Below are 26761 nucleotides of genomic sequence, written 5' to 3'. Positions count from 1 at the left end.
GATGGGGGATGGTGCAGCATAAATTTATGTTGACACAGTAAATGGATGACTTATGTTGCTGATAATTAAAGTCATAGATCTAAGATTATGTGCAGTTTCTCACTAGTGCCGCACATTGCTTGTGTTCTTTCTTTTAAAAAATGATTGCAAACTTGCAATGTCAACCAAAAATGGTAGAAATACTAAATCAATTTTTAAAGTGCCGCATACTGTAGCTTTTTGAACTCTACAAATTAAGATTCATCAATATGTACACATACAGTAATATGTAGAATTAAACATTTCAGGGGGTGAGATTATAAAAACAACAACAGGCAAAGATTTATCTGTTGATCTGAACAAAAAAAACAAACCTCCTTCTCGAAGTAGAACCCTTTCTCTTGATCGTTCTGCAAAAAAAAAATTTCTTAAGTGTTTTCTTAACCAACAACCCGTCTAGTGTTAAACACAAATGTGTTTCCTACCATTAAAAAAAGATATGTGTAGATTAGATGACTCAGTGCTATTTTAAGCATATTTGTAGGTAAAAATGAACACACTAACACACCCTACACAACGTCACATTGCACAAAAGTGCAGTTAATATATAAAGGAACTTGGGTATGTTGGAGAATAAAAAATTAAAACATAAAAACTGTTAACTTTTTTTTACTACAAGAAAGTGTCTGTGACTAAATTAAACCTAGCAGGAGAAAACAGTAAAACATAAAAATGTTGATCAGGAAAACAACAAACCTCGTTCTTGATTCTTATTTCTTCTTGAGCCGTCTGAAACATAAAAATGTGACTAGTCGATTTCTATGGAACTGAATCAGTTTATGTTGAAATAGATTATTTATTATGATAAGATTAGATTTGAAAATCATTTTAACTATTTTCTAGCATAAAATGAAAACCACAAGCAAACAAATCTAATTTTTAAATTACCAAACTATCATACCTGTTTTGTAAATTTACCAAAAATATGCTTATACATTTTATTTAATTAAACATGCACCAGATTCAAGAAATAAAAAGCAAGATGTGGGTTGGGTTTAGGTTACATTTAAGGCATTATTTATCTGTAATTTCAATGTTCCTTAATCTCACATTTGAAGATTTCTAAGGAAATGTTTGTTGAAGTAATTATAAAGCTGAATTATAAACAAGATGTTTTTAACTTCATTATTTAGTTATCACTAAAAAGTAAAATCAGGAAAATAGAGAAATAAATTAAAATCCCAATAAGGGTTAGAGATTTTTTTTATTATTTGGTCATGTATGTTGTGCCCATATGTGGTCTTGTATATGGCCCAGTATGGGGCCTTGTACATGGAACTGTATTTAGTCCTTATGTGCTACTGTATGTAGTACTGTATGTTGTCCTGTATGTGGTCCTGTATGTTGTCCTGTATGTGGTCGTGTATGTTGTCCTGTATGTGGTCCTGTATGTTGTCCTGTATGTGGTCCTGTATGTTGTCCTGTATGTGGTCCTGTATGTTGTCCTGTATGTGGTCCTGTATTTTGTCCTGTATGTCGTCCTGTATGTTGTCCTGTATGTGGTCCTGTATGTTGTCCTGTATGTGGTCCTGTATGTTGGCCTGTCTCATCCCACAATATCAGCTAAACCATTCTAAAATAGCCCTCAATGATAGATGTGGTGATTGCCTATTAAAGACAGAGTATGGAATGGTTGCAGACTAATAACAGAGAGTATGGAATGGTTGCAGACTAATAACAGAGAGTATGGAATGGTTGCCTACTAAAGACAGAGTATGGGATGATTGCCTAATAATGACAGACAGTATGGGATGATTGCCTACTAATTACAGAGAGTATGCAATGGCTTCCAACTAGAGACAAAGAGAATGAGATGGTTGCCGACTAAAGACAGAGAGTGTGGGATGATTGTGTACTGTAACAACATGTATTCTCTGTTGTTGTGGGTTAGCTTTCATACAGGAACACGAGCAACAGTGGCAACTTCAAATGACAACTTTATTTACACTATGTACAGATAAATCCGTGGTACATCCATATTTGAAGATCAACTGATATAGGTACAAAAATAATCACGACTCCAAGTCATGGAGACATCTTACATTCACTGCCATCGTTCCAGTCCCAAGTCCTAGCACACAACACCCGTTCACCTTTCGCTCTCTCTTTTATTCACCACTTTCTCTCCCCTTACGTCAATGAGCGATCTCACCCAAAACACGGAAAAACACATGACGATCGCTCAGACAGTCCTTCCGCTAGCCAGGTACTCTTCATTCATGCAAAACACAATATAATAAAGATACATAATAATACAGTCTGTGACACGTCCCCCCTTCGAATAAAATTTTGTGTAACAAAATTTATAAATACAATATTAGTAGGGCAGGATCATGTGCCAGACAACAAAATTTATAAATACAGTATTGGTAGGGCAGGATCATGTGCCAGACAACGAAAAATTGTGTACAACTCAAAGTAGAGTAAAATATATTCTTTTTAGACTAAGCACTTGTAGTCATAAATTTATAGTGCATACAAATACAACAGTATGTAGTGACTATATCAGTGATAATTAAAATATGTCAATGTTTTGAACAAAAACTTTAAATGTACAAGCATTATATGTAATATTTAATGCATCAATATACATTCACATAGGAGAAAAAAACATTTCAATTACCCAGTAACTGTAAAAAAAAACTACATCAGTTGGGATAAATAATATACCAAACTAATTTGGTACAGGACTTAATTCCAAAACATAACACATAGTTAAAATACTTAAAGACATGAATTAAATAATTATATCCTATGTAGTAAACCAACCTTATCATCAAGGCATGTTATTACTACACATAAGTAATATACCTTATTGTCTCCCCTAGTCGACCCATTTCAGTCATATCTAGGTCACAACACAACATTCTTGCCTTTCACAGGTATCGACTAATACAATTCATCATTGAGACTTCCGTCTTATTGTTATGCGGAATAAATAGTCTCTAACTTTTACTTGATTTACTTTATTCACTGTTAATTAATAGTATAGAATAGGTTTAACATAATACAGTTTACATTCTTTATATATAGTACACAATTTATGTTTACTCAAACACATTATTTGATATTTATATATTACAGTTACAGACTGTCTAATATTAATACACTGTCAATTGATAATTTAATCTTAGCATCCTCTATAGCATGAGTAATCGTTCTCGTGCAGTTGACGATGACCTGTTTGCCATCTCTCCCTGAAATTGTATGTGTAGCTTTTAGCTTTGCTACCATAATGATTTCCTATATTTCGTGTAACTTGTGTTACTTCATTTGTTTTAATATTCTTCTCTGGTTTCTGAACAACGTCAGTAGTTATCTTGCTTTGTGTACGTTCGTTTGGTTCATCAACCAACTCAATATAAATATTATGGCATTGCTTTGGCCTTTCATAATACATCTTGCTTCGGTATCTTTCATTAGAACATGATATATTCTTTCTTAAATTACTATATTTCCCACATGACTTTCTTTGTACATAATTGTTTCTTCTCTGATTTGCCAACCTATGCCAACATTGATTTTGGTAATGACCTGTTTTTCCGCAGTAAAAACATCTAGATTTTGGCTTCTTATAAACATGGTGACTGTATTCATAGTTTGCTAAATTTCTTTTTCTTTCATTCTGTGCATTAATGACATTAATGACATTCTTATTAACATGTTGACTGTATTCATAGTTTGCTAAATTTCTTTCACTTTCATTCTGTGTATTAGTGACATTATAGTTTCTAGTTACTGTTTCATCTTTCTTAACTTCCTTGTGCTTCTTTATTGATTCTAATTCACACATAAATTTCTGTGTTAATTTCTCCATTTCTTTGTTAAATTTTTTCTTGAGTTCTAGTATATCTTCTTTATAGTTTGACTCCAATTTTCGAAGTAAATCTTCAATAGGTACGTTCTCTTCATTGTGGCTAATTAAGTTCACTGATTCATTATTCATCATTAGTTTATCATGATTCCTGCCATTCTCCGATGGACTTATTAAATCATCACTGCCATTGACTGATGGGCTTATTAAATCATTTTGATTACTATTCTCTGATGGACTTATTTCTTGTTGACTGCCATTCTCTGATGGATTTGTGATACAACTTTCAATAATATTCTCGTGTACCTGCGTTTGAGTCAATAAAGAGTCAATCTTAAAACATTCTAATGTATCTGTCACCTTTAAATCATTATTAAGTTCAACCTCTGTTTTATCCTTGGGTTTCAATTCTTCCTGGACTATATTACTCTGTTCTTCATTCCAAAGGTTGCCAATATTTACTTCTTCAAGTTCTGCCTGTTGACTTTCTAATTTTGGTTCATGTGTGTATGTAGCATCTCTTAATCTATCACGCATTATTTCTATCTCATCATCTAATTCTCTAATTACTTCTTCATGAACTAGTCGGGGTTGTTCTGTTTCTTTGTCCAATGCTTCTTTTTCTCCTTCTCTGTCTTGTTCAAGTCGATTGGTTGCCCAGGCTATCTTCTTCTTCATCTTCTTAATGCCTAGATCCCTCGCCATTTCCATATATTCTTCTAGTCTTGACATCTTGACCATCGGAATGTCGAGCTCCTTCATTAGCTCTTTATAATATGTACGACTTGACATTTTGATATATTTTCTATTTATGACATAAAATATAAATTCATTAGTTAACAATAGGTAAGTGTTAATTAATTTACCAATACCCTTTCTTGTATTCTGGCTTTGTTCAGTTGATTACAGACATCTGGTAATCCAAGAAAAGTTCATAGTACATATATACGTCCAAAAATAGTTCACTTTGTTGATTCCAAAAAGTTGAAAAAATTCAAAATAGTTCTAGTAGCCTGTTACAGAGTAGAAATGTGTCCAGTTTTAGATAAGACATCTTTAGGAACAGTTTACAATTAATAAACTAGATCTGCTCATCCACAGTAGAAGAACTTGAACAGCTAATCCATATAGAAAAAACTTGAACAGCTAAATCCAAACAGTAGAAAAGAAACACTAAGACTTGATCGGCTAAATCCAAACAGAAAAAACACACAGACGATATTTACTCGACATTGGTGAGACAATATCGAAATAAGGTAATAAAAATTATCACGTTGATGCCTTGACTTGAACAAAACGTCTGACTTGACTACAGCAACCCTTCTGACTTGAGTGTAGATAGATGACTTTCAAGAACTTGACGTACTTGGTAAACAGTGGAAGACCACAGACTGTAATATCTCCATTTCTGACATATGTAGCACCAATTCTTCAACCACTTGTGACATCATAAGTAACAGTAATACAATGTAGCAACATCACTTTATTGCCTCCACTTCTGACACCATATGTAACAACATGTATTCTCTGTTGTTGTGGGTTAGCTTTCATACAGGAACACGAGCAACAGTGGCAACTTCAAATGACAACTTTATTTACACTATGTACAGATAAATCCGTGGTACATCCATATTTGAAGATCAACTGATATAGGTACAAAAATAATCACGACTCCAAGTCATGGAGACATCTTACATTCACTGCCATCGTTCCAGTCCCAAGTCCTAGCACACAACACCCGTTCACCTTTCGCTCTCTCTTTTATTCACCACTTTCTCTCCCCTTACGTCAATGAGCGATCTCACCCAAAACACGGAAAAACACATGACGATCGCTCAGACAGTCCTTCCGCTAGCCAGGTACTCTTCATTCATGCAAAACACAATATAATAAAGATACATAATAATACAGTCTGTGACATGTACTACAGACAGAAAGTATGCGATCATTGCCTACTAATGACAGAGAGTATGAGATGGTCGCCTACCAAAGACAGTATGGGATGGTTTTGCCTACTAAACACAGAGAGTATGGGATTGTAGCCCACTACAGATATATTCTGAAAAAAAAAGACTACATTCTAATAGTTGTGGTCTTATTAATTGAAAAATTAAGAAAATAGTAATTTGAGCCATCCTAATACATTTAAACCAGGGGTCTCCAAACTACGGCCCGCGGGCCGAATGCAGCCTGCGGGCCGAATGCGGCCCGCGATGTCCTCTCACCCGGCCCGCGGAGATCTTTTTGTCCAAGGAAAAATCGTTTCTTGGTAATGGCTGAGGAACTTTGCCCAGAAAAAAACAAAGACATGCCTGGAAGAAACTGGCCCCCGAACTGGAATTTGATAGTTAATGCGGCCATCGGACTGAAAAGTTTAGAGACCCCTGATTTAAACGATTGTTGATCATATTGTTACAATTTCATTTGAGGGGTTTTAATATCTTTTTTTTACTTTGCAAAATGAAAAATTAAAACAAAGCAGCTCAATGAAAAACAAAAATAAAAGAGCTCAATGAGAAAAAAAATCACAGCTCTTACAATTAAAATAATATTAAAATAAGCACAATGATAGCCGTTTCTTAGTATTCATGTAAAAAATATTGCTTGCAACAACAGAAAACTTTATAATTTGACACTTTCTCCAAAAACTATTAGCAACTGAAAATGCTATTAAATGATGTCACGCTTTCTTTGATGATTTTTACCTCCCCCTCCCCTCCGTCACACGTCGTCACAAAAAGCCAGACCCCCCCCCTAAAATGACGTCACACCTCAGCCTACAACCCCCCTCAAAATTGCAGTTGAATTTTTTTTTTAAAACATCTATATTTTTTCCAAAATCTTGTCTGAACTCTGTCAACATAGAGTATTTTAATCAATTCGAATTACAATTTATTAAAACAGTTTTCTAAAACGCGAAATAACGTCTAAAATTTGTTTTCTAACATTGTTTTATAATGCAAAAGTGTGACGTCGCACCATCTGAACACACCTCCTTCCCTCATCACACACCGTCACAAAATTACGAATCCCCCCTCCCCCTACGAGTGTGACGTCATTTATGGATGACCCCTAACATAAGTGGTGTCTGCAAGTGATATTTTAATGTGGTCCTGTATGTAGTAACCAGGCCCATAGTAACAGAACAATCACAAAAATTCCAGCCAGCCCATTTAATATTATCATCTAATACAAAGAAAATTAAATTGAAAAAAAAACATGAATAAAAATAAAGAAATTACCACAATGTGACTCAGTGCTGTGTCCTTCCTCTGAAAAGATTTAATGGAATTTTTTTTTTTTGCTTGAATTTAGGAAATATTAATTTAAGCCATAACAATACATTTGACAAAAAAATAATACATTTTTAATCATATGGTTATATTTTCATTTGTGAGGTTTTAATAATATCTTTATTTACGAGAAAAAAAAAGTTGCTAGTTGAATTTTAATGTAGTAGTAGTACTGTTTGTAGTATATAAAGCCCATAGTAACAAAACAATCCTACAGTATCAGCTGACCTGTCACATAAAATATTTCCTCTACTCCATCATCTGGAAAGATTAAATGGAAATATTATTTTATTTGAATTAATACAATTTAAATTCTAGCCATCATAACATATTTAAGACACATTCAATAACAATTCACAAGTGAGGTTACAGTTAATGTATGAAGTAACATATGATGCATGATAGTCCAAACTGAACCATCCAACACAATCAGCAAACCCATTCAAAAATATCATTAAAAAATATCAGACATTCAACAATATCAGCTCACACAATTGAACTCATTTAATTTAAATGAAAAGGTATAAATATAAACACAATCTTACCATATATGTCATCATCATCCTCATCATCATCCTCTGAAAAAATGTAATAGAAATTAGTACTGAAGACTATCTTTTCTCTATCTTTAATTGAGAGCCTGAGTGCTCCAAATAAGTATTTCTGTTAATGCCGATACAATGTCACCACAAAACTGCTAAAAATGTAGAATACTTACCAAAACAATCGAATGTTATTAAAGATTCGTTGTTTCTCACTGAAATAGTTGCACTTTTTTTAGTTGGCCCTTAAAAAAATGTTAATTAGTTTATGAAAAGCAACTGAAAATCACATAAAATAAGCATATATCAACATGTTTTTCATCATTTTTGTACTTCAAATATATGAATTAAATGCAACATCACATTCCTTGAACCCAGCTTCCCCCCCCCCCCCCCCAACATTACACATCATAACAAAAGACTGCACATCCCCCCACCCAGGAGGTGTGTAATGTCGAGGCAACACAGTCCTCTAGTTATTACAACTGTCCCCAATGGTGACCTATTCTTCTTGTCCTAGTTTCTCCAACTTTACCCAGCATTAGCCAATCTTTCTTGTAAAAGATGTTGCATCTCCAGGCTAGGCTCCTTCTATTTTCCTGTGTTCTTTCAAGGTGGGTACTTCTACTGGATCTGCTTGACAAATGTCTAGCTGACCAACACTATTTCTTAACTTCTACATTTTATCCTTTCTGTTTGACTTATTTTTAAACTTGCCTAACATTGCATCATCACACCTGTCCTTATTTCATGTGTGCAGCTGACCCTCCTTGTATATAAGAAACACTGCCCTAAAGGTAGATTTTTCTACTTCCTCCAGGTCTTTACCTTCAAGTGCCTTATGTCAGTTGCTGCATTTACTGGGATATTTCCCTTGTGGACCCAAGCAATTATATCACTTATCTACATTGTGATCTCCTGAACTCCTCATTTTTCCAGATCCAATCCTGGGTGAAAGTTGGGCAGAACTGGCTAAAGGGCTACCAACCCCTCCCCATAAAAAAATCAAATGTTATTGAAAAGCCAAAGAAAGAACAAAGAAACTGAGAAAAAAGAAAGAGTAGCATCAGGAGGCTGAGCAGGCTGAACTTAGGGCCCTTGAATTATAAGCGCCTCCTAAATGTTTCATGTAACAATAACAAAATGTAAAAAGTATTAGAGATAATCTGGCTCCAAATAATTTTTTAGTTATATACTTATAGTCCCTTACAAACTTAAACTTTGTAAGACTTCAATTATGTAAATAATAGCTAACTTCATACACCACAGTGTAAACTTCTCACTGGTTGTAAGCAGACATTTAAAAATATTCATTAAATGTATAAACAGGAAGTTAGGACTAACTTGAAGGTCCGCCTCTCAAAGCCAGCACCAGATGAACCACATCTCCATAGCCTATGTTTAATTTCTGAAGGCAATCATGGTCTTGAAGCTGCTGACCATTGTAAATCAGCCTCTGCTGGCTATAAGGTATGCCCTCTAATTCCATCAAAGTATTTTTTAAATCTGCCACAGTTGTTCTAGCATTGGCGGAAACATTTATAGTTTTTCCAGTTAAAGTTTTTAAATTCACCACCCCTTTTCCTAAACAACAAAAGAAAGAAATGAAACAATTTTTGTACTAATGGATTTTGAATATTCTACCCCTATTTCCTAAAAGAGAGACCAAAGAAAGAAACAATTTAAAAAAATTAACATGCATCTTACGGAACATCTGATTACAAGGCCAGTGGAAACACTAAATCCGCTCATAAATTACAATTAGTTATTCATTAATCAAGAAAGCAGACTTTTTAGTTTAATGTCCCTTACCATGTACAGGCAATGGTATCTGGGGTTTCATCTGCTCTTTGGTGCTTTCTATGTTGATCACTTTATTACGTAGGTCAGATAGGACCGGGGCTATCTCTGTGTATGAGTTTTCATCCAAAGTGTCCAAGCTCTTCACACAATCTGATTATCAATGAAAACAGGCAATATAGCAAATAATACAGGGAATATAGCAAAATAATACAGGCAATATAGCAAAATAATACAGGCAATGTATCAAATAATACAGACAATATAGGAAAATAATGCCAACTTACAAACTTGACAATGTTAAAAAAGCAATACAAACAAAATAGCTTGCAATATAAACATAATGAATAATACTTATACAGACAATATATCACACCAACTAGACAATATAGCTTTCATCTAGACAATATAGATTACCAACTAGGCAATATGGCTTACCATCTAGACAATATAACACAGCAACAAAACCATATAGCAAATAAAACATACAACATAGCAAACAATACAGATAATACTTTGAGTGGGGTAAAGAAAGGGAAGCAACCACATTACCATTAAAAGCTTCCACAGCAAGTTCACATGCTTTGTTTTCATTAGACTGAAGAAGATAGGCCTCAACAAGGAGTTTGGTTGCCTGAAAAAATATTAGGCTGTAGAAGATAGGGCTCAACAAGTCTTCCCTGATATAGAACACGTTTGCCCTGATATAGAACACGTTTGCCCTGATATAGAACAAATCTGCCCTGATATAGAACAAATCTGCCCTGATATAGAACAAATCTGCCCTGATATAGAACAAGCATGCCCCAACAAACAAAAGATCCCCTGTTAACTCACAAGCAGCATGTTCTTGTTACATGGACCCGCCTGCTCTTTCAACAAAAAACTTTTCTCTTCCAAAGATTCTAAACAGGCAGCCATCTTCACAGAGATGCTCTGCTTTTCTATTTCCCTGGAGAGTTCCTCAATCAAAGACTCTATGGGTAAACTGTCACCTTCCTGGTAGAAACAAGCAATATTAGACATACAAAAAATTATTTCACAAACTACAATTGTGTAAGGTTAAAACATTTTTTTTTAAAAAATAAGGCAGTCATGTTTGTAACTATTGCCCTATCTCGATATGCTAACTCAATGGTGGATATGAAACTGAAAGTTTGTTCACAATACAAGTCAAGTAATAGTTTTTAAAAACTGTTATGGATGTCTATAGTAACAAGGATGGGTCTCTATGAAAAATTAACATCCACTCACTTGCACATTTGTCCAACCAATGTAGGGTAAGTTGTCAACATTTTCTTTCTTCAACAGATCTTCTATAGATGGCCCCTTCGGCAGAGTTTCTTTCTCATTCTGAATCACACAAATGGATTCAAGTACATTATCATTCTTCATATTTATATTTTCTCAACACAGTATTTGTAATTATTAAAACACATCTAAATAGAGCATAATATTTTCTAATGTTATAAGGCTGGGTCAAGTGGTAGTGTGCATGATTTTACTGACTTCATCAAAACAAACAAAAAACTCATACCTCCTCTCTCTTCTCCACAGCAATAAAACTTGTGAACTGAGTGACAATTGAATATTCTTTGCTCAAGTCAATTACATATTTTTTTAAGTCCAGCTTGGCAACCTGATAAGTAGATTAAAATATTGTCAGAATAAAATAATTATCAATATAATTATACCTATTTGTATTTAGGACATACTTGTAAAAAAGTGGAAATATTTTAACGAAATAAACAAATTAGCTTTTAAATTTAAAAAACGGGCCTCACCTCATGTCCAGTTCTATCATCTGACAAAACTCCGTCCTCCCAGTCTCTGATTACTGCCCTTGCTGTTAACCGATGAACAATCTGTAATTCAACATAAAACCTCATAACATTTGAGATAAGACTAATTTCTGCTTACAGTCTTTCCAAAAATATTTTACTACTATATCAGAACTAAAGATAATATTTTAATAATCTTTGGCTTTCCTATTTGTTATTATGGAAAACAATGTAATATTACAAATATTAATCTATACAAGCTCAATTTAAGCCAACTGAAGTAATCATACCTTTCCTTCTGTTATGGAGAGTTCTGATGTCGAGACAACAGTTGAAGCTTCCTCCCCTCCAACGTTTGCTTTTAGTGTGGCCTAATTGGAATAAGAAAGAGTTAGTGTGCTGTTAACCATATATCAGTTACTGCCCTTTTGAGTTTAGAACAAGAGAAAACCGTGAGAAAACACCTCCAGTGGCTCTATATTGAACCATTAGCTGTTAGTCCACAACTTGAGCAATCTTCTCAAATGTAGGAAAGTGAAGTTACTAAATGTCAGGTCTAAGTTTCTTATTTTAAGATGCTAAAACATCCAATAAACACATCTGGAATACAACCTCATTGTATCACTCTCTCAAATTCTATCTATGCCTAGTTCCATGCCTAAGTTTTAAAAAGCTTACCATGGTGCAATTGGGTACAAATCCATAAATGACTTGGCGTGAGCCACTGAACATGGCAGTGATTTGTTGAGGCGCTTGTACTGGGGGTGGCAGGTTGTCGTCATACTGCTGCCACTGGACAGAGACGGATGTCAGGCCGGGTTGGCCAGCTTTACTCACCTGGCTCTTCACCTGGGGAGTTTAAAAAGTCTTTAACATGGTTACATTATCAGATGTTAAAAGTGTCATGATCAATTAGGCTACATGTATACATAGCTACATGTGTTTAGGCTACATGTGTGAATGTCTACTTGCATACACATCTTTATGTGTGTCTTTATGTGTACATGACTATACATGTATGCTGTTACACTGTATGAGGCTACACATATCTATATTTTAGGGCTGAATGTGTACAGGCAAATATGTCTATGTGGCTATACATCTATCATGCAGATATGTTTATGTACCTACATGCATATTGCAGATATGTGTATGTGGCTGCATGTGGATCATACAGATATATGTATGTGGCTATACATCTATTATGAGTATGTGGATACATGTGTATCATGTCAAAAGTATCCAGTTGTACCTTAGACTCCCACTTGGACTTGGTCTTGCTGTCAAAATATTCAAATGCTCCACCAGAGACTCTAGCTAAAGCTTTGAGAGTATAACTGTTGCAAGTGGCACTGAAAACAAAAAAATACATGACATAAAAAAGTTTAACTGTTTCAAGTGGCACTGAAAACAAAAAAATACATGACATAAAAAAGTTTAACTGTTTCAAGTGGCACTGAAAACAACAAAATATGTGTCATAAGTATAACTGTTGCATGTGGCACTGAAACAAAAAAATACATGACAAAAGTATAACTTTTAAGGGACACTAAAAACACTAAGTTACATGACATTACAAATTAATTAATAAGATATGACTGAAAATTTCAAGAGTTTATATGTCATCTTATATCATTTAAAAGCCCTTTATTTATTTACAGGAAATGCAGCAAAATGGGGTGCAAAGCAAAATTTTTCTGAACAGTGAAAGGAAAATAAAAACAAGAACTGAAAAGAAAAAATTTGCTTTTTAAAAAATCGTATAATTTATTTTCAAAAATGATTTTACTTTTTCAGAAATAATATGGGTGAAACAACTAATTTCACTCAGATATTAAGATATCTAATAGAATATACAAACAAACCGTTTTTATATATAGATAAACAGATACAGATATAATTTTGTTTTAAAAAGAAATATAGTCATTAACATGATAGATAGAAAGATTCCTATTACCTTAAATGAAAATCCAATTTAAAGATATGAAAAAATTACCTGACACCGAATGTGAAGATTCTTGTATGAGTGGAGTTGAGGCGAGCTGCCCTCAAAACTACGCTATCATTGTTGATGTGGCCATCAGATATCAGGAAAACATTTCTCTGGCTCTCAGAGTAGGGCAACAAAAACAAGGACCGCAGAGGGCGGATTACTTCAGTGTTGCCTTTATCAGCTCTGGACATCTGAGAAGGTTAACAAATATTTAGTAGTAGTCAAATCTATAGCAATGCTAGCAATAATATTTAACCATAAAGGTTTAGGCTAGGGTTTGTATTGACATTGAAAATACTACATTTAATTAAGATGGTAGGGAATCTAAATTGTACCATTAAAACACCACTAAATACCTGGCCACAAGAAAGTGTGAAATATAAAAAATTAATATAATGATATAGATCTACCATATTGGTTCCAACCAAACTATTTTAGTACCTCAAAATATAATCTAGTTAGAACACACATTACAACTAGGGCACAAAGTGTTTATTTATCAGTTATTTCAAAAAGTTGAAGAAACAGTTTTGTATCACAGTTTTTTGGGAGCAGAGTTTTTAATTAATCACCTGTATAAATTCTGTGGCAACTTTCACAGTGTCATCATTTTTTAATTTTGGTGCAGGGAAAAGCTCTGCATGATCTGTAAGTTTACCAAAAAGAATTTTAAAACAAACATTATTATAATTAATTAACATCGTAAAATTATAATGCATACAAAAAAACGTGAATATTTTTCACCTGATCCAAACTCAACAACATTAAACTTCCATCCTGCAGGGATGAATTTCAGCATAAGCAGCGCCACCTTTTTGGCTTCAGTCAGGGCAGGGCCAGTCATTGAGTTTGATGTGTCCAGCATTAGAATGATCTCCCCTTCAGATATTTCAGAGGACTCAAACTCAGGAAAGAATGTCAACATGCAGGCCTGGTCAAATCAAAACATTAAATTAATGAACATTTGCTCTTTACGCACAGGTTTTTGGTTAAAAATTATGCTTTTTGTCAAATTTTTTTTTTTCAAATTGAACTCACGAATGAAATATGATTACCTAGGTACCAGTTAAGCAATGAACAAAACATGATCAGCTACTAGTGATCAGATAAACAAATGTACCCAATGCACATCAAAGCAATATTAACCTGGTGCCGTGGGTCTTCTGGCAGCCTCTCAACCCACATGCGGGGAACATGGATCTCTGCCAGACCAATCAACAGCTGGAACCCAGAGCCAAAGTTTTGAAGCCGCACCATCTCAACAAATGCTTTAGATGCAGTTTGCTGGGAATAGAGGATGTACAGTTGGAACACTATATAGACCTATGCATGTACCCAGCTAACACAGTATGTAATACCAGGGTCGGCCCAACCTTGGCCCAATGTTGTAATCATGGCCAAACATTGGACAAGCTTACGCCAGGGTACAGCCAAGATTTGTACATGCTTGCATCCCTTGATACCTTGATATTTAACCGTTTTTACCTTGGCTGCCAAGATTACACTGATTTATGGATTCACTGCAGAAATTTTAGTTAAATATGCTTGTTAAACTTAATATATGTTAACTAAAATTAATTTATCTTTTAATATCATGCTCTAATGTAAACATAGCATCAATAACAGACTACGTTGCATGTGTTAAACATTTTGTTAATCTTTTTAAAATTGTGTGCGCTACTGCCACCGGCCCCCTGTCGCCCATTGTCCCTTTGTTCACATTCCTTCCTATTGTTCGCAAGCCAGCATCCCGGTCCTGCGCCATTTTTCTTAACAAAAGACTTTGTATCCAGTCACAGTAAAACAGGTAGGCCCACTGTAGCCATTTTAGTTCAACAGTGAGAAGTAGTATAACTGTATTTATGCAGAATCTGGAAAACTCGTATTTTTTTGTTGGAAACTTTAACTTTATGGGCCTAAGTCATCAAATAAAAGTTATAAAAGGTAGTTTATTTGAGGTAATAAAATGAGCCTAGATCTAGTCTAGATCTATATATTAATAATACTAGAGTCTATATTCTGTTTATTTTGGCATTAGGCTATAATTACATTTTACAATAATCTCCTTAATGATAGATCTAGATAGATCTAGATTCTAATAATACTAAATAACTAAAAATCGTAATCAGAGGGCGGTTAATTTTGACAGCACTTTTTTTTGTATTGAAAAGTATGCAAGTACGTTTGGGGTTATATTGATTATTGATAGATCGATGTATTTATTGGTTTTCAACTTTAGGTATAATTATCACGCACAGGGAAAGGGGGGGGGGGCTTAAATGTTTATAAATTAATAAATAATCATTCACTTTAACTTTTTTAAAAACTTAATTTTATTGTTCTAGGCCTATTTGTGTAAGGATTTGAAACTGTCTTTATTAATTAATTCAGAGAGAGAGAGAGAGAGAGAGAGGAACAGTAGACACAATTATAGAACAAATTTCTACATGTTAAACAGTGTATTTTGATAGGTATTAATTTTGAAAAAAAATTAGTCAACTAGAATTCTAAATTGATTCAAGATTGTCATTCAAATTTCTATTACTGTTACAGCTCCCTATGGGAGAATAAGATGTCATCATCATCACTCCTTTGTGGCCCCTGGGGAGCAAAGGGCTGCAACCACACATCTCCAGCGGACTTGGTTTTGGGCTGCTCCTCTAATCTGTGCCCATGAGAGCCCAGCTGTTTTTGCCTCCTCCTCAACCGTTCTCTTCCATGTTTTCCTTGGCCGGCCCACCCTCCTTTTTCCCTGGGGATTCCAGTCTAATGCATGTTTTGATGAATAATATGTAAGTTGTGTAAATAGTAGTGTGGAGACCTCAGAGCAACACTTAATTTCATGACCAACAGCGATAAGATGGTACTATTAGTAAGCCATACTTAATGATCAACACTACTCATATTATCATATAGAGGACAGAGTAGGCAAATGGTTGAGGACACTATTGCTAAACATAAAGCCAAGTTAGTAGTACATTCATCAGTTCACCTAAGTCTGATATATACCCAATTTAAGACTATGAAATAAAAAAGGTGGCTAGATATAGTGTTGACTACACAATCCTTTATATACAGAGATCAAATAAACAGAGATACTTAAAAATTAGTATCTAATCTGGCTATCATTTATTGTATCACTCACTCATTTTATTATTATATTTAATAACTAAGAATGCCATTTATTTTCAGGCCTCCAGGTGTTGTGTATATCAATCAGCCCACTGGAGATATATCAATCTTGATACTTCACCAAATACTGGCTACACCAGAAGATGACTAAATGTTCTTAACACTTAATAACTGTAAGTTTACATTGTTTCAAAGTGAATAATAATATTCATTTAGTATTTTTTGCTTGCATTTAATGATCAGCATGTGTAGTTAATGCCTTTACTGATATTAGTAAAATAATTTCAGACCACAAGCATTACTTCTGGGTCACTCTGAAGGGTCTAATCGTTCAATTACTGAATTGATAAAGTTGATGAAATTGCTCAAAAATTGTCTGGCACCTTCTTAGCTCAGAGACATAGGGTAAGGGGTTTATAATATTTATATACATACTATTATTTTTTTTATTACCAGGTCTTTTTTTTTCACTTTTGTTTATAAATATATATATATATATATATATATATATATATATATATATATATATATATATATATATATATATATGCAGTATAAGTGTTACCTGGGTAGCATGAACACCCCAGACCACCAGTCTTTATACCTATATAATATATCGTTACAAGGTAGCAAACATGATGTTAGGGGCTTCTTGTTGTATGTTCAGTGCAGTGCAAAATAAAATAAACATAATAAATTTAGTGCAAAATGAGCAGTGTATGGTTGTAATTATTTCATAAATGACTTTTAGTGTGTAACTTTTCTTTTTTAGAATGTGGATGGATTATGACATACCTTGCACAAATCAACAACCAGGCTTTTATTGGATTTGAATCCCAAAGGAAAGAGAAAGTTTGTTATCCAAAACAAACATGGAAAATATCAGAAACCAACAAAACACAAGCAGGCAGAGTGTTATGGACACAACTTTGGGGAATCTCCTAAAACCAAGTATAAAAATAGAGAGGTGTGGTTGTGTCTCTCAGCTCCACAAGGGTCCACAAGAATGAGGACAACAGTGATTTTCGTAATAATTTTAGATCAGATTTAAAAAAAAAAATTTGATCAGATGGATCAGGTTAACAGTTTAATACATATTGCATTTAAGTGCTTAATGAAAAGAAAAGATGCTCTTACCAAAATAGTCTAAGAACAATGCTGATTTTAAATTAATAAATTGTTTCCTTTTGTAATAATATAATAATTTAAGTTGGCATTGTATGTATGTTTAGTGTAGATTTAATGCCCTAAATGAAATATACAATTGACATTTTTTTCTTTAAAGAATTAGTTGCAAATTTCTTTCATTATTTAGTTTCACTGTACAATCTGAAAAAAGCTTGCAACATTTGTATTGACAATACTTCTGCTGGTGATATTTATTTCTAATTAATGAAGTAAATTAATATATATTCAGTTTGCTATAATTAAATACCTCATACTCGAGACAAAAAAACATTTATTAAATATCGCAGTGATATTCCTGTTCTACACAATGCGTATAAACCCTCGAACCATCTGTCTTTTGAAAGATTGTACATTTTGTATACACAATGGCATTCATTTCAACACTATTTAACCACAATTATAATCTAGAGATCCTGAACATATTTTCGTTCTGTTATTTATGGACAAGGCAGACTGGTCCAGCATTAAAATGTAAACCTTAATTAGAATACTTAAACGAGCTATGCAATTAAATGTTGTTAGACAAATATTTTATACTTTTTATTTTTAATGTTATGTTTACGTATCATAGTACAAGACAGCTTCTGTATTCTTGTACAGTAAATTAAGTTTTTTACATTAGTTTAATTTAAACTGTAGGCCTGCTTAACATCTGTTACATTATATGAAAATGTTTTGTATATTTGTTTTAATTTGTTTGTATAAAAGTCAAAATGAAAGTTACTACACTATAATTTACTTATTCTTTTTCAATCAATACTTTATAGTATAGTTATAATTTTCTTACAATTGAATGGATGGTATAATACAGATTTTAATAGATGAGCAGTTCTTGTGTATGTATTGCTGCTTTACTACATTTTGATTAAAATTTCTTTCACATTTTGAAATTACCTTTGTAAATATTATGACTGATATGAGAATGGATTTTTTTGTATGCTAAAAATAAAAATTTGAGCCAAGATGTAGCCAGGATATAATACAGGCTGAGCCAAGGTATAGCCGAGATATAGCCATTATTGGGCCAAGATGTAGCCAGGATATAATACAGGATGAGCCAAGGTATAGCCAATATTGGGCCAAGATATAGCCATTATTGAGCCAAGATGTAGCCAATATTGGGCCAAGATGTAACCATGATATAGACAATATTGGGCCAAGATATAGCCAATATTGAGCCAAGATGTAGCCAATATTGGGCCAATATGTAGCCGGGATATAGCCAATGTTGGGCCAATATGTAGCCGGGATATAGCCAATATTTGGCCAAGATCTAGCCAATGTTGGGCCAATATGTAGCCGGGATATAGCCAATATTGTGCCAACATTGCGCCAACATCATGCCGAGTTTCACTACCAATGTTTCGCCAAGGTTAAGCCAATGTTGCACCAAGATGTAGCCAATATTGGTAACCAATGTTTAGCCAATATTGGGCCAATATATGTGTGCTGACTGGGTAATAGATAACTCCTCAGTAATGTACCATGGTTACTAATTCAAAAACTTGTAAAGTTCACTTACCTTAACTCTGATCTTGTGTGTAGGACACTTTAGGCTTCTTATTTCAAATGGCATTTCTACAGAGACTTGAACTGTGGTTTTAGAGGCTGACATTTTGTGACTTTTTAAAATCTCCTGGTAAAAAAAAGGAATTTGACCAATTTTTTATCTACATTTTTAAGTACATATATATGTTAATAACAGAAGAAAAAATTATTTTTGGAAAAGTAAATATTTAATCTGAACCAGGAAGGCCATACCTGTGTTGAATTTTTAAGAGCAGATGTCTCCTTCCATGGGGCCACAGCTGCAGGAAGTCTAAAACTGATGAGACCGTCTTCAACTTGCAGCTCTGCCACGTAGGTGATTTTAATTAACACACAGGCCCCGGCTGGCAGGTTGCCAACACTCACTGTAAACACATCCTAAAACAAAACAAACTTGTTTAGAAGTGGGACCAAAACATTCTTTTACAAGTTTAACTGACAGACAACATTTTTCAAACAAAATATTTTTATTTCAGTAGACCTATAATAAAATATTAATTACTAAATATTTATAGACTTAAAATTTTTAAACTTGTTTTACTAAATTTGTATTTAACTACATGCAGTTGTTACATTATTTTTACATTATTGTATTTTACATTATTTCGTTCTATATTTAGACAGAACCTACTGGTGTTTCCTCATCCTGATCCATTAAATAAGCTCCATGACCCTCACTGATAGCCTGCTTGTACTCTTTATGGGCAACTTCCTTTTCTTTGACCTCCCCCACAATGTGTTTGCCATTGATGAAAGCCTCAAAACCACACACAGCAGCGGCATCATCAAGAGGGAAGACGTACTTGGCTTCTATGGGCTGGCTGCTGTTGTTGTGGTACTCTTGCAGCACCACCACCTGTGAAATGGTGCACTGTATCAGATTTTCTGCATAGAGGGATCTGTCACTGCACAGGCATATTTACATGAATCCATATTTTAGATTTTATGAAATATTCAAAACCAAAGAGGATTCTATGTTGCTGCCCAGGTGAACTAAATACAAAACGTATTTTTAATTTTATGAATCATTTAAAACTACATAGAGATATCTCACTGCTCAAGCTAGTAAATGGTAAAACATTTAAAACTGAGCATCTGTTGCTTACATGTAAGTTAACAGCAAGATGTATTTTAAATCTTATAAACAAAACATTAACATAAATGGAACTTCTAAACCAGAACAAAAAAATTGTTTAATACAACTTTAGGCCAAGTCAACATCCTCAGACTTCATTTTTTTAATGAACAGGAGAAAAATGTGAATTTACTCTGAAAAAATGAGGTAACTATCTTTACCTGGGCAGCCAGGTCTACAAGTTGTGCTCTGATGTGGACTGCTCTCATCTCAACTTCCACATTACCAGTTCCAATCAGCCCAGGCTTGACCTTCGACATGGGGTCACCAACATCAACCACATCATGTATGGCTACAATTTTTGTTATTGATTTTAAGTGATTTGAAAGTATTTTAAACATTTTAGACATTATCTAAAAAATGTTTATGCTTTGTTAGTGGCTGCTATGTGAAAATATACAAGGAAACTAACTTACATAAAGTCATGTGCAAAGTAGCACCCCCCCCCCCCCCCCTGTTGTTGTTGTTAGGTGATTTTTATGAACAGAGTTAAATGATCATTTTTCATCTGGACACCATCCATAAAGAGTCAAATAAAGAATAAAGCTAATGGTGTTCAATATATCTGAGTTGTTTATCATCTATACCCACACTAGAATACTACAATAAATATTATAAGAGATAAAATGTGATTACATATAATTTCTCATATTATTATTAAAAGATGAAACTAAAATATTACTTGTGCTTTCTACTGCGTCTGTCAAAATATTTGTGTCAATAGCTACAATGGGTTCTATGTTTGGCTTGATTAAATCGTCTTTGATGGTGAATTCCACAATGTAGCGAATTCTTTGTTGGTTTGTAGAGTACACAACATATTCATCATTCTATTCAACACAACAAATCAAAAGTAAATTTCAGTAAAAAGGCTTTATAAATGTTGGATTTTCTCAATATTCTACCTCCAATGACATCTTGAAACTAATTAAAGCACATTTTTATTAGGAAGAAGTTATACAAAACTAAGCACAGTTATAAATATATGTCTTTAGTTATTAAAATAAACATAATTTATGAGGTACGAAATAGTAAGAAATCTGCAAAAAATAAATGTTGGATCATTTTCACCCACCTTAAACGTGGATGATTTGTCCCATTTTTGACTGACACCATGAGTACTATCATACCCATCAGGTGGCGCCACCAGTTCTGTGTTGTACACATTAAAATCTTTACAGTTTCCTAATGCCACCTCGTTAATCAACAGCAGCCTTGACCCTTTGGTCTGACTTGGTGAAGAGTAGCGGACACTGGTGCTGGTGAAAACATATTTGATTTCTGACTATTTCTCTTAACCAAAGATAACTGATTTTTAAAAATTAACACTTTGATATTGAATGTGTTAAATAAACATTTAATCTAGTACCAAATAATGAAGCATTAAAATAAAATAGTTAAGCTAAATTTTTAATGAAGTTTCTCCTAGTATTTAGACTGATCCAGCTAAGGTGAAACAAAATTTAAATGTGTACCTAGCTTCACTAGCAAAGTATATGCCACTTCCCAGCATTCCAACATCGGATCGTTTACCTCCATAATCATCCACAACAACTTTTGGTAAAAGTAGACCCCTACAGACAAAGTATATTGATGATCAAGTTATAGTGAAAATTATATAATGTCCTTTAGTTTGGTCTCCTTCTACTGTTAATACCAGTATCTTTAACATTTAAACTATTTTCCTACCGTGATAAAATTCCAACAAAATTTTCAACTTTTGAAGAATGAAACAGCAGACGCTTAGGGTAGATGTCATGTCTGTAATCAATATCTTCGACCTGTCTCCATACTTCATAGATATTCAACAACTTCACTTCAGATGACTCGCTAGAAAATTTTTGAAATTCTTTAAATTCAAGTGAAAGTATTTTTGTCAAAGTTATGTTGCTACTGCAGTGGAAAATTTTGCAACAATAATAATATTTAAGTTTTAGAACCAGAACAATGACATACTGTGAAGAGTATAGTAACTAGAAAGATGAAATACAGTGGGGTAGACATAGGCCCAACATAGGCTATAGGTCTATTGATCTTGATAATGATTTTAACTATTATATAACTACTGATCTAAAAGCAGGAATGCCCTTTTACCTTCCAGCATCCATTGTAGAGTGAACTAAGTCTGCCACTTCCTCTCTTTGACTTCCACTCAGGTTTGTGATCTGGCATCGCAGTGCTGCATATTTGGCTTCTATGTGAGACCTATTCTCAAAGTTAGTCATCTCACTGACAGAAATCATGTCTTTGACAAGCTGTGTACAAATGTTGTCTAAGTTACATATATATATATATATATATATATATATATATATATATATATATATATATATATATATATATATATATATATATATATATATATATTTATATATATATATATATATAGTTATAATTCTTCATTTATATTTAAAATATATATAACATGGCTCTATAAGGGATATTTAAAAAATGTAGTAGCAACTCACTTGGCACATGTCCTGTTTTCTGACCAGCCACTGTTTTCTACCCACACTAGTCATGTCAGCATTGTCTTTCTTGTGGGACAGAGCGGAGTAGAATTCATCAACCAGTACCTTGATTTTTTCTTCAGATGAGGATGATTTGATGGCATCCCTCACCCTGACCAGAATGGCTTCAGCTTTCTCCACCTGCAGATAGTTGTAGGAGGGAAGTTTAGGTTAATTTACACAAAATAGGAATTATTTCATTTTTAAATGAGTTACAGCAACTTTCTTTTCTGATGGTCAGGCACTACATTTGTCTAATTTTATTCTTAAGCCTAAATCTAGCTTTTTCACAATTATTTGGAGAACTTCACTGCCCTTATATGCATTGATAGTTTGTTAGTAAATGAAAATGATCAGTTTTATATACAATGAAATATAAAAAACAATAGATAATGTATTTAAGAATGTGATAGAATAAAATAAATGCATCTAATTAATATTTACTTATTTAATTACTCCAATGTATAAACTATTTAAATTAAATTAAATATTGTGAAATTTTAATTTTCTTTTCTATTTTTTTCTCCATTTTAAAACAACATTTATTTATTTTGTTAGTTAACATGATGAAGTCCTTTAACAAATCTAACCAATTAGATCCTTTAACTGAGGTCCATATTTATTAGTCAAATCAAACAGAAATACAACATAATTAGATCTAGCTGAAACTTTTATTCATATCAAAATAGCAAAGCTTGTTAAATCTTTAAAAATTTAGTTATTTGTAATTAGATTTCTTGAGATGTAAAAGTGTTTCAGCAAATTTTTTAAAAGTTTATTTTTATTAATTTTTTGAAAGTAACTACTACAAAGATAAATTTTTGTAAACCTTTTTAACTACTAAAACAACATCTAACAAAAGACAAGCTATGTGCAAACAATTTAAGATGTTAGAGCACAAAAGATAAACAGATCACAAATGGTAGATGATTATCAAGCTTACATGAAAGCATCACTTGTTTCTTTAAAAGATGGCTAAATATAGGCCTATTATAAAACAGGTAAACTTATTATTTGTTTATTATATATATTTTTAAGTACACTGTGTAAAACAAAAGATCCACAGTTTTATATTAACTATCTACTGCTTACAAACATAAAGTTTAAAACAACTAGATGAATGAATCAAGTGAAATCAAACCAGCAGAAGTGAACTTACTTGTTCTAGCCTAATGCTACTGATATCTCCTAGAACTGCTGTTACTTCTGTCATGGCTTCCCTCCAAATGTGCTCAACAAGATCTTTCACTTCATTGCTACATTTATCATGAACATTGGCAGTCTCTGCTATCAGCTACCACAGATGAAGTTATAGTTTAGTCAATGAATGTTTTTTTAATGGTGAAGTGGGTAAAACAAGTCAAGTAGAATATAAATAATTAATACTGCTGGAAATCAACAAATGCGAAATAAAATTTATAGAGTATAACAGTTTGGTCAGAATTTTACAATAATGCACAAAAATTGGATAAAAATTGAGAATACCTTTTGCAATTTGCTTGATCCTAATCCACGAATGGGAACTTTGCATTTATACAAGTCTGACCTGTTTTCCAAGTCACTATAAAGCATAGCAAACACAGACAAAGCTTGTTCAGCCGTAGGTAAGAAGCGAAACTCTTTATGGCCAGGCTTTCCTTCCTAAATATACAAAACAGAATGAAAAGGTGGTAAAACAATTTTATTATTTATTATCCAAACAACAAAGACTAATTCACACAAACTCAAATTAAACTTCTTAAACTAAGTAATTGTGATGGATTACCTCTAAGTCTTTTGTATTGCCACTCTGGAAAACAACTCGATATAAAAGCTGTAGAGTGCAGGTGCTCGTATCCATTTCATTCAATGAATCAGATTGGACTGACCTTGCTGAAGGGGTGTGCAGTTCAATTATGTAAGATACATCACTTTTTGACACTTTGTTGAAGCCCTGCATACAAAAATGAAATACAAAACAACAGCTGGAGTATTTTAACATTTGTTTTTTCATGAGTAAAACATAAATGATTCACCAATACTACAATTACTTACACAGAAAATGGCATACTTGGCTACTTCATAAGTTATTTCATCAAAAAATGGCAAGTTTTCATCCCAGTTTTGAAAAGTTTTTACACATTTTGGATTAAAGGCAGCTTTACTGGCAAATTTTTTAGGTTTTTCTGTTTGTTTACTGGCTGAAAAAAAAGTTGTTTTTTTAAATTACCTAAATCATAAATATGCATACACAAAAACACATTTTAATAAGTGCTGACTTATATTTTTTTACATAAACATGATTATCTAAACTAAAATAAGGAAATGACAAATTTTAACTGAAATATTTGAATTTTCAAATAATTCACCTGTAATTTTTCCTGACTTGAAATCAAGAAACTTGCTCTTTCCGCCAACAATGTAATTGTTCTTAGGAAGTAGTTTCTCAGCTTGTATACAGTCCCAAATGTATTCTAGTCTAAGAACTGGAAGCTTGTACTTCAGAGCCATTCTACACTTGGTTGATACATCACATTTGTCTGGGTCACTTGTCACAACAAATTGGCACTAGCAAAATAATACATAACAATACAGTACAATTTTTATATAAATATATTTTTATAAAACCTGTAGCCTCTCAAACATAAAGTTAAAAGTAGCAATATATTATTTTTTGTTATAATAAAGTACAGCAAGTAAAATTGTAGGCTATAAGGACCATTTTTAAAAACTTACCTTATTAGTTACAATATAACTTATTGTTCCTCCATTTTCAACTATTTTATTTCTGAGTTCTTGTTTTTTCTTAAAGTTAAGTGAATAACCAAGGTCCAAAGCTATCTGAAGACCTTCATATACTCCCATTTTTTCTAGTAGATTCTAGTAAAAGGAGTATCACTTGCCTAAGGTCTAAGGAGGTAGTCTATCAGTATCACAGTGTCAGTATCTGAAAGACAAATTTGTCACAAAATGTAACTAAATAAATTATATAAAATATTAGTCTTAAATAAGAAAATGACTAGTAAAGCTGTTATAAAAGTAGGCCTACTTTAAGCTCAACTTTTTTTTAAATAAAAAAATAAAGGTGCCTGGATACCCCCCCCCCCCTCCCCCAAGATTAACCCTGTAAACCACTAATACTAATACTAAAGTAAGCAATACAAAAAACGGGTCGTTAAACCTCCAATGAAAAATTATGCATATTTATTATATTTACCTCCAGTTTTCAGTTTTCTATATTTTATTTTGTAATTAAATCTAATATCTATCTTTTCAGGTAAGTAAATATTAAATTACTAGATTCTAAATGTATTTCACTATTTGGCATTTGGGTACGTAAAAATAGTAAAATCGTCAGAGGCTCTCAAGTTAATAAGAAAGAAAATTAGATAAAAAATTTAGAAAAACTCTTGAATTTAATTGAAAATTAATTTAATGTTAGTAGGCCTAATTATTTCACAATTAAAATTTACAAGCGCTGCAGGTCACTGTCAGGTAGGCCCTAGATCTAAGCATAGGCCTAATAATATTTTAATTTTATCAACAAAACGAAAAGATCCTTGGTAAACATACTTCTATTTTTAGAAACTTTATTCATTTCCGTGTTTTTGGATAATCGGTTTTTCCAGTTCTATTTTTAAAACATTGATTTTTTTTTCCTTCTAGGTGACATATTTTACTATTTGTGTATCATTGTATTAAAGATTATAAAATTATAGAATATAATAGGCATAAATGCTTATTTGCATGTTTTGTTCATAATAAAACTACTTTGTCAAAGTGCGTATTCAATATGGTGAATATAAGGCATAAGGGGGGGGGGGCATACATAAATGACGTCACGCTTTTTTTGAACGATTTTTACCTTCCCCCTCCCCTTATTCACACATCGTCACAAAAAGCCAGACCCCCACCCCTAAAATGACGTCACACCTCAGACTACAACCCCCCCCCCCCCCTCAAATTGCAGTTGAATTGTTCTTAAAATACGATAAGATAAATACAAA

The 26761-nt window shown here is 33.1% G+C and overlaps 1 protein-coding gene and 1 long non-coding RNA gene across 6 annotated transcripts in view; one reads left to right on the top strand and one right to left on the bottom strand.

Moving 5' to 3' along the window:
- The window catches only part of LOC131936952 (protein mono-ADP-ribosyltransferase PARP4), a 32140-nt gene extending 5821 nt beyond the window's left edge, over positions 1–26319 (bottom strand). For 2 of the 3 annotated variants that reach the window (XM_059294094.1, XM_059294096.1), the window contains exons 1-37: positions 25972–26319; positions 25491–25701; positions 25124–25322; positions 24810–24955; positions 24541–24708; positions 24261–24416; positions 23935–24069; positions 22734–22916; positions 22360–22520; positions 21955–22095; positions 21741–21839; positions 21341–21524; positions 20948–21095; positions 20427–20557; positions 19762–19986; positions 19344–19508; positions 19105–19218; positions 14409–14546; positions 14007–14193; positions 13835–13908; positions 13266–13453; positions 12522–12621; positions 11948–12118; positions 11560–11640; positions 11273–11353; positions 11026–11127; positions 10743–10841; positions 10326–10487; positions 10041–10122; positions 9501–9641; positions 9033–9272; positions 7865–7933; positions 7692–7724; positions 7375–7407; positions 7096–7125; positions 736–768; positions 354–389 (exon numbers count right to left, since the gene is read on the bottom strand). In XM_059294094.1, the coding sequence (XP_059150077.1) occupies positions 354–389; positions 736–768; positions 7096–7125; positions 7375–7407; positions 7692–7724; positions 7865–7933; positions 9033–9272; positions 9501–9641; positions 10041–10122; positions 10326–10487; positions 10743–10841; positions 11026–11127; positions 11273–11353; positions 11560–11640; positions 11948–12118; positions 12522–12621; positions 13266–13453; positions 13835–13908; positions 14007–14193; positions 14409–14546; positions 19105–19218; positions 19344–19508; positions 19762–19986; positions 20427–20557; positions 20948–21095; positions 21341–21524; positions 21741–21839; positions 21955–22095; positions 22360–22520; positions 22734–22916; positions 23935–24069; positions 24261–24416; positions 24541–24708; positions 24810–24955; positions 25124–25322; positions 25491–25619 (4564 nt within the window). In that variant the 5' untranslated portion in view covers positions 25620–25701; positions 25972–26319. The remainder of the gene's footprint in view (positions 1–353; positions 390–735; positions 769–7095; positions 7126–7374; positions 7408–7691; positions 7725–7864; positions 7934–9032; positions 9273–9500; positions 9642–10040; positions 10123–10325; positions 10488–10742; positions 10842–11025; positions 11128–11272; positions 11354–11559; positions 11641–11947; positions 12119–12521; positions 12622–13265; positions 13454–13834; positions 13909–14006; positions 14194–14408; positions 14547–19104; positions 19219–19343; positions 19509–19761; positions 19987–20426; positions 20558–20947; positions 21096–21340; positions 21525–21740; positions 21840–21954; positions 22096–22359; positions 22521–22733; positions 22917–23934; positions 24070–24260; positions 24417–24540; positions 24709–24809; positions 24956–25123; positions 25323–25490; positions 25702–25971) is intronic. The other variant, XM_059294095.1, reaches the window with a different exon arrangement.
- Positions 14601–18463, top strand: LOC131936953 (uncharacterized). 3 transcript variants are annotated; one of them, XR_009386133.1, is made up of 4 exons: positions 14601–16054; positions 16455–16567; positions 16683–16799; positions 17167–18463. It is a non-coding gene; the product is annotated as an uncharacterized LOC131936953 (long non-coding RNA). The 3 variants fall into 3 exon arrangements; XR_009386132.1 differs by having other exon boundaries at positions 14601–16229; XR_009386131.1 differs by having other exon boundaries at positions 14601–16567.
- Positions 26320–26761: the final 442 nt, after the last annotated feature.

The sequence above is a fragment of the Physella acuta genome, unplaced genomic scaffold, assembly GCF_028476545.2.
Source record: "Physella acuta isolate Inbredline_101_S28 unplaced genomic scaffold, ASM2847654v3 ptg000197l, whole genome shotgun sequence".
Taxonomy (NCBI): domain Eukaryota; kingdom Metazoa; phylum Mollusca; class Gastropoda; family Physidae; genus Physella; species Physella acuta.
The sequence above is the reverse complement of the archived record's forward strand: the minus strand, read 5'-3'. Positions and strand labels throughout refer to the sequence as shown.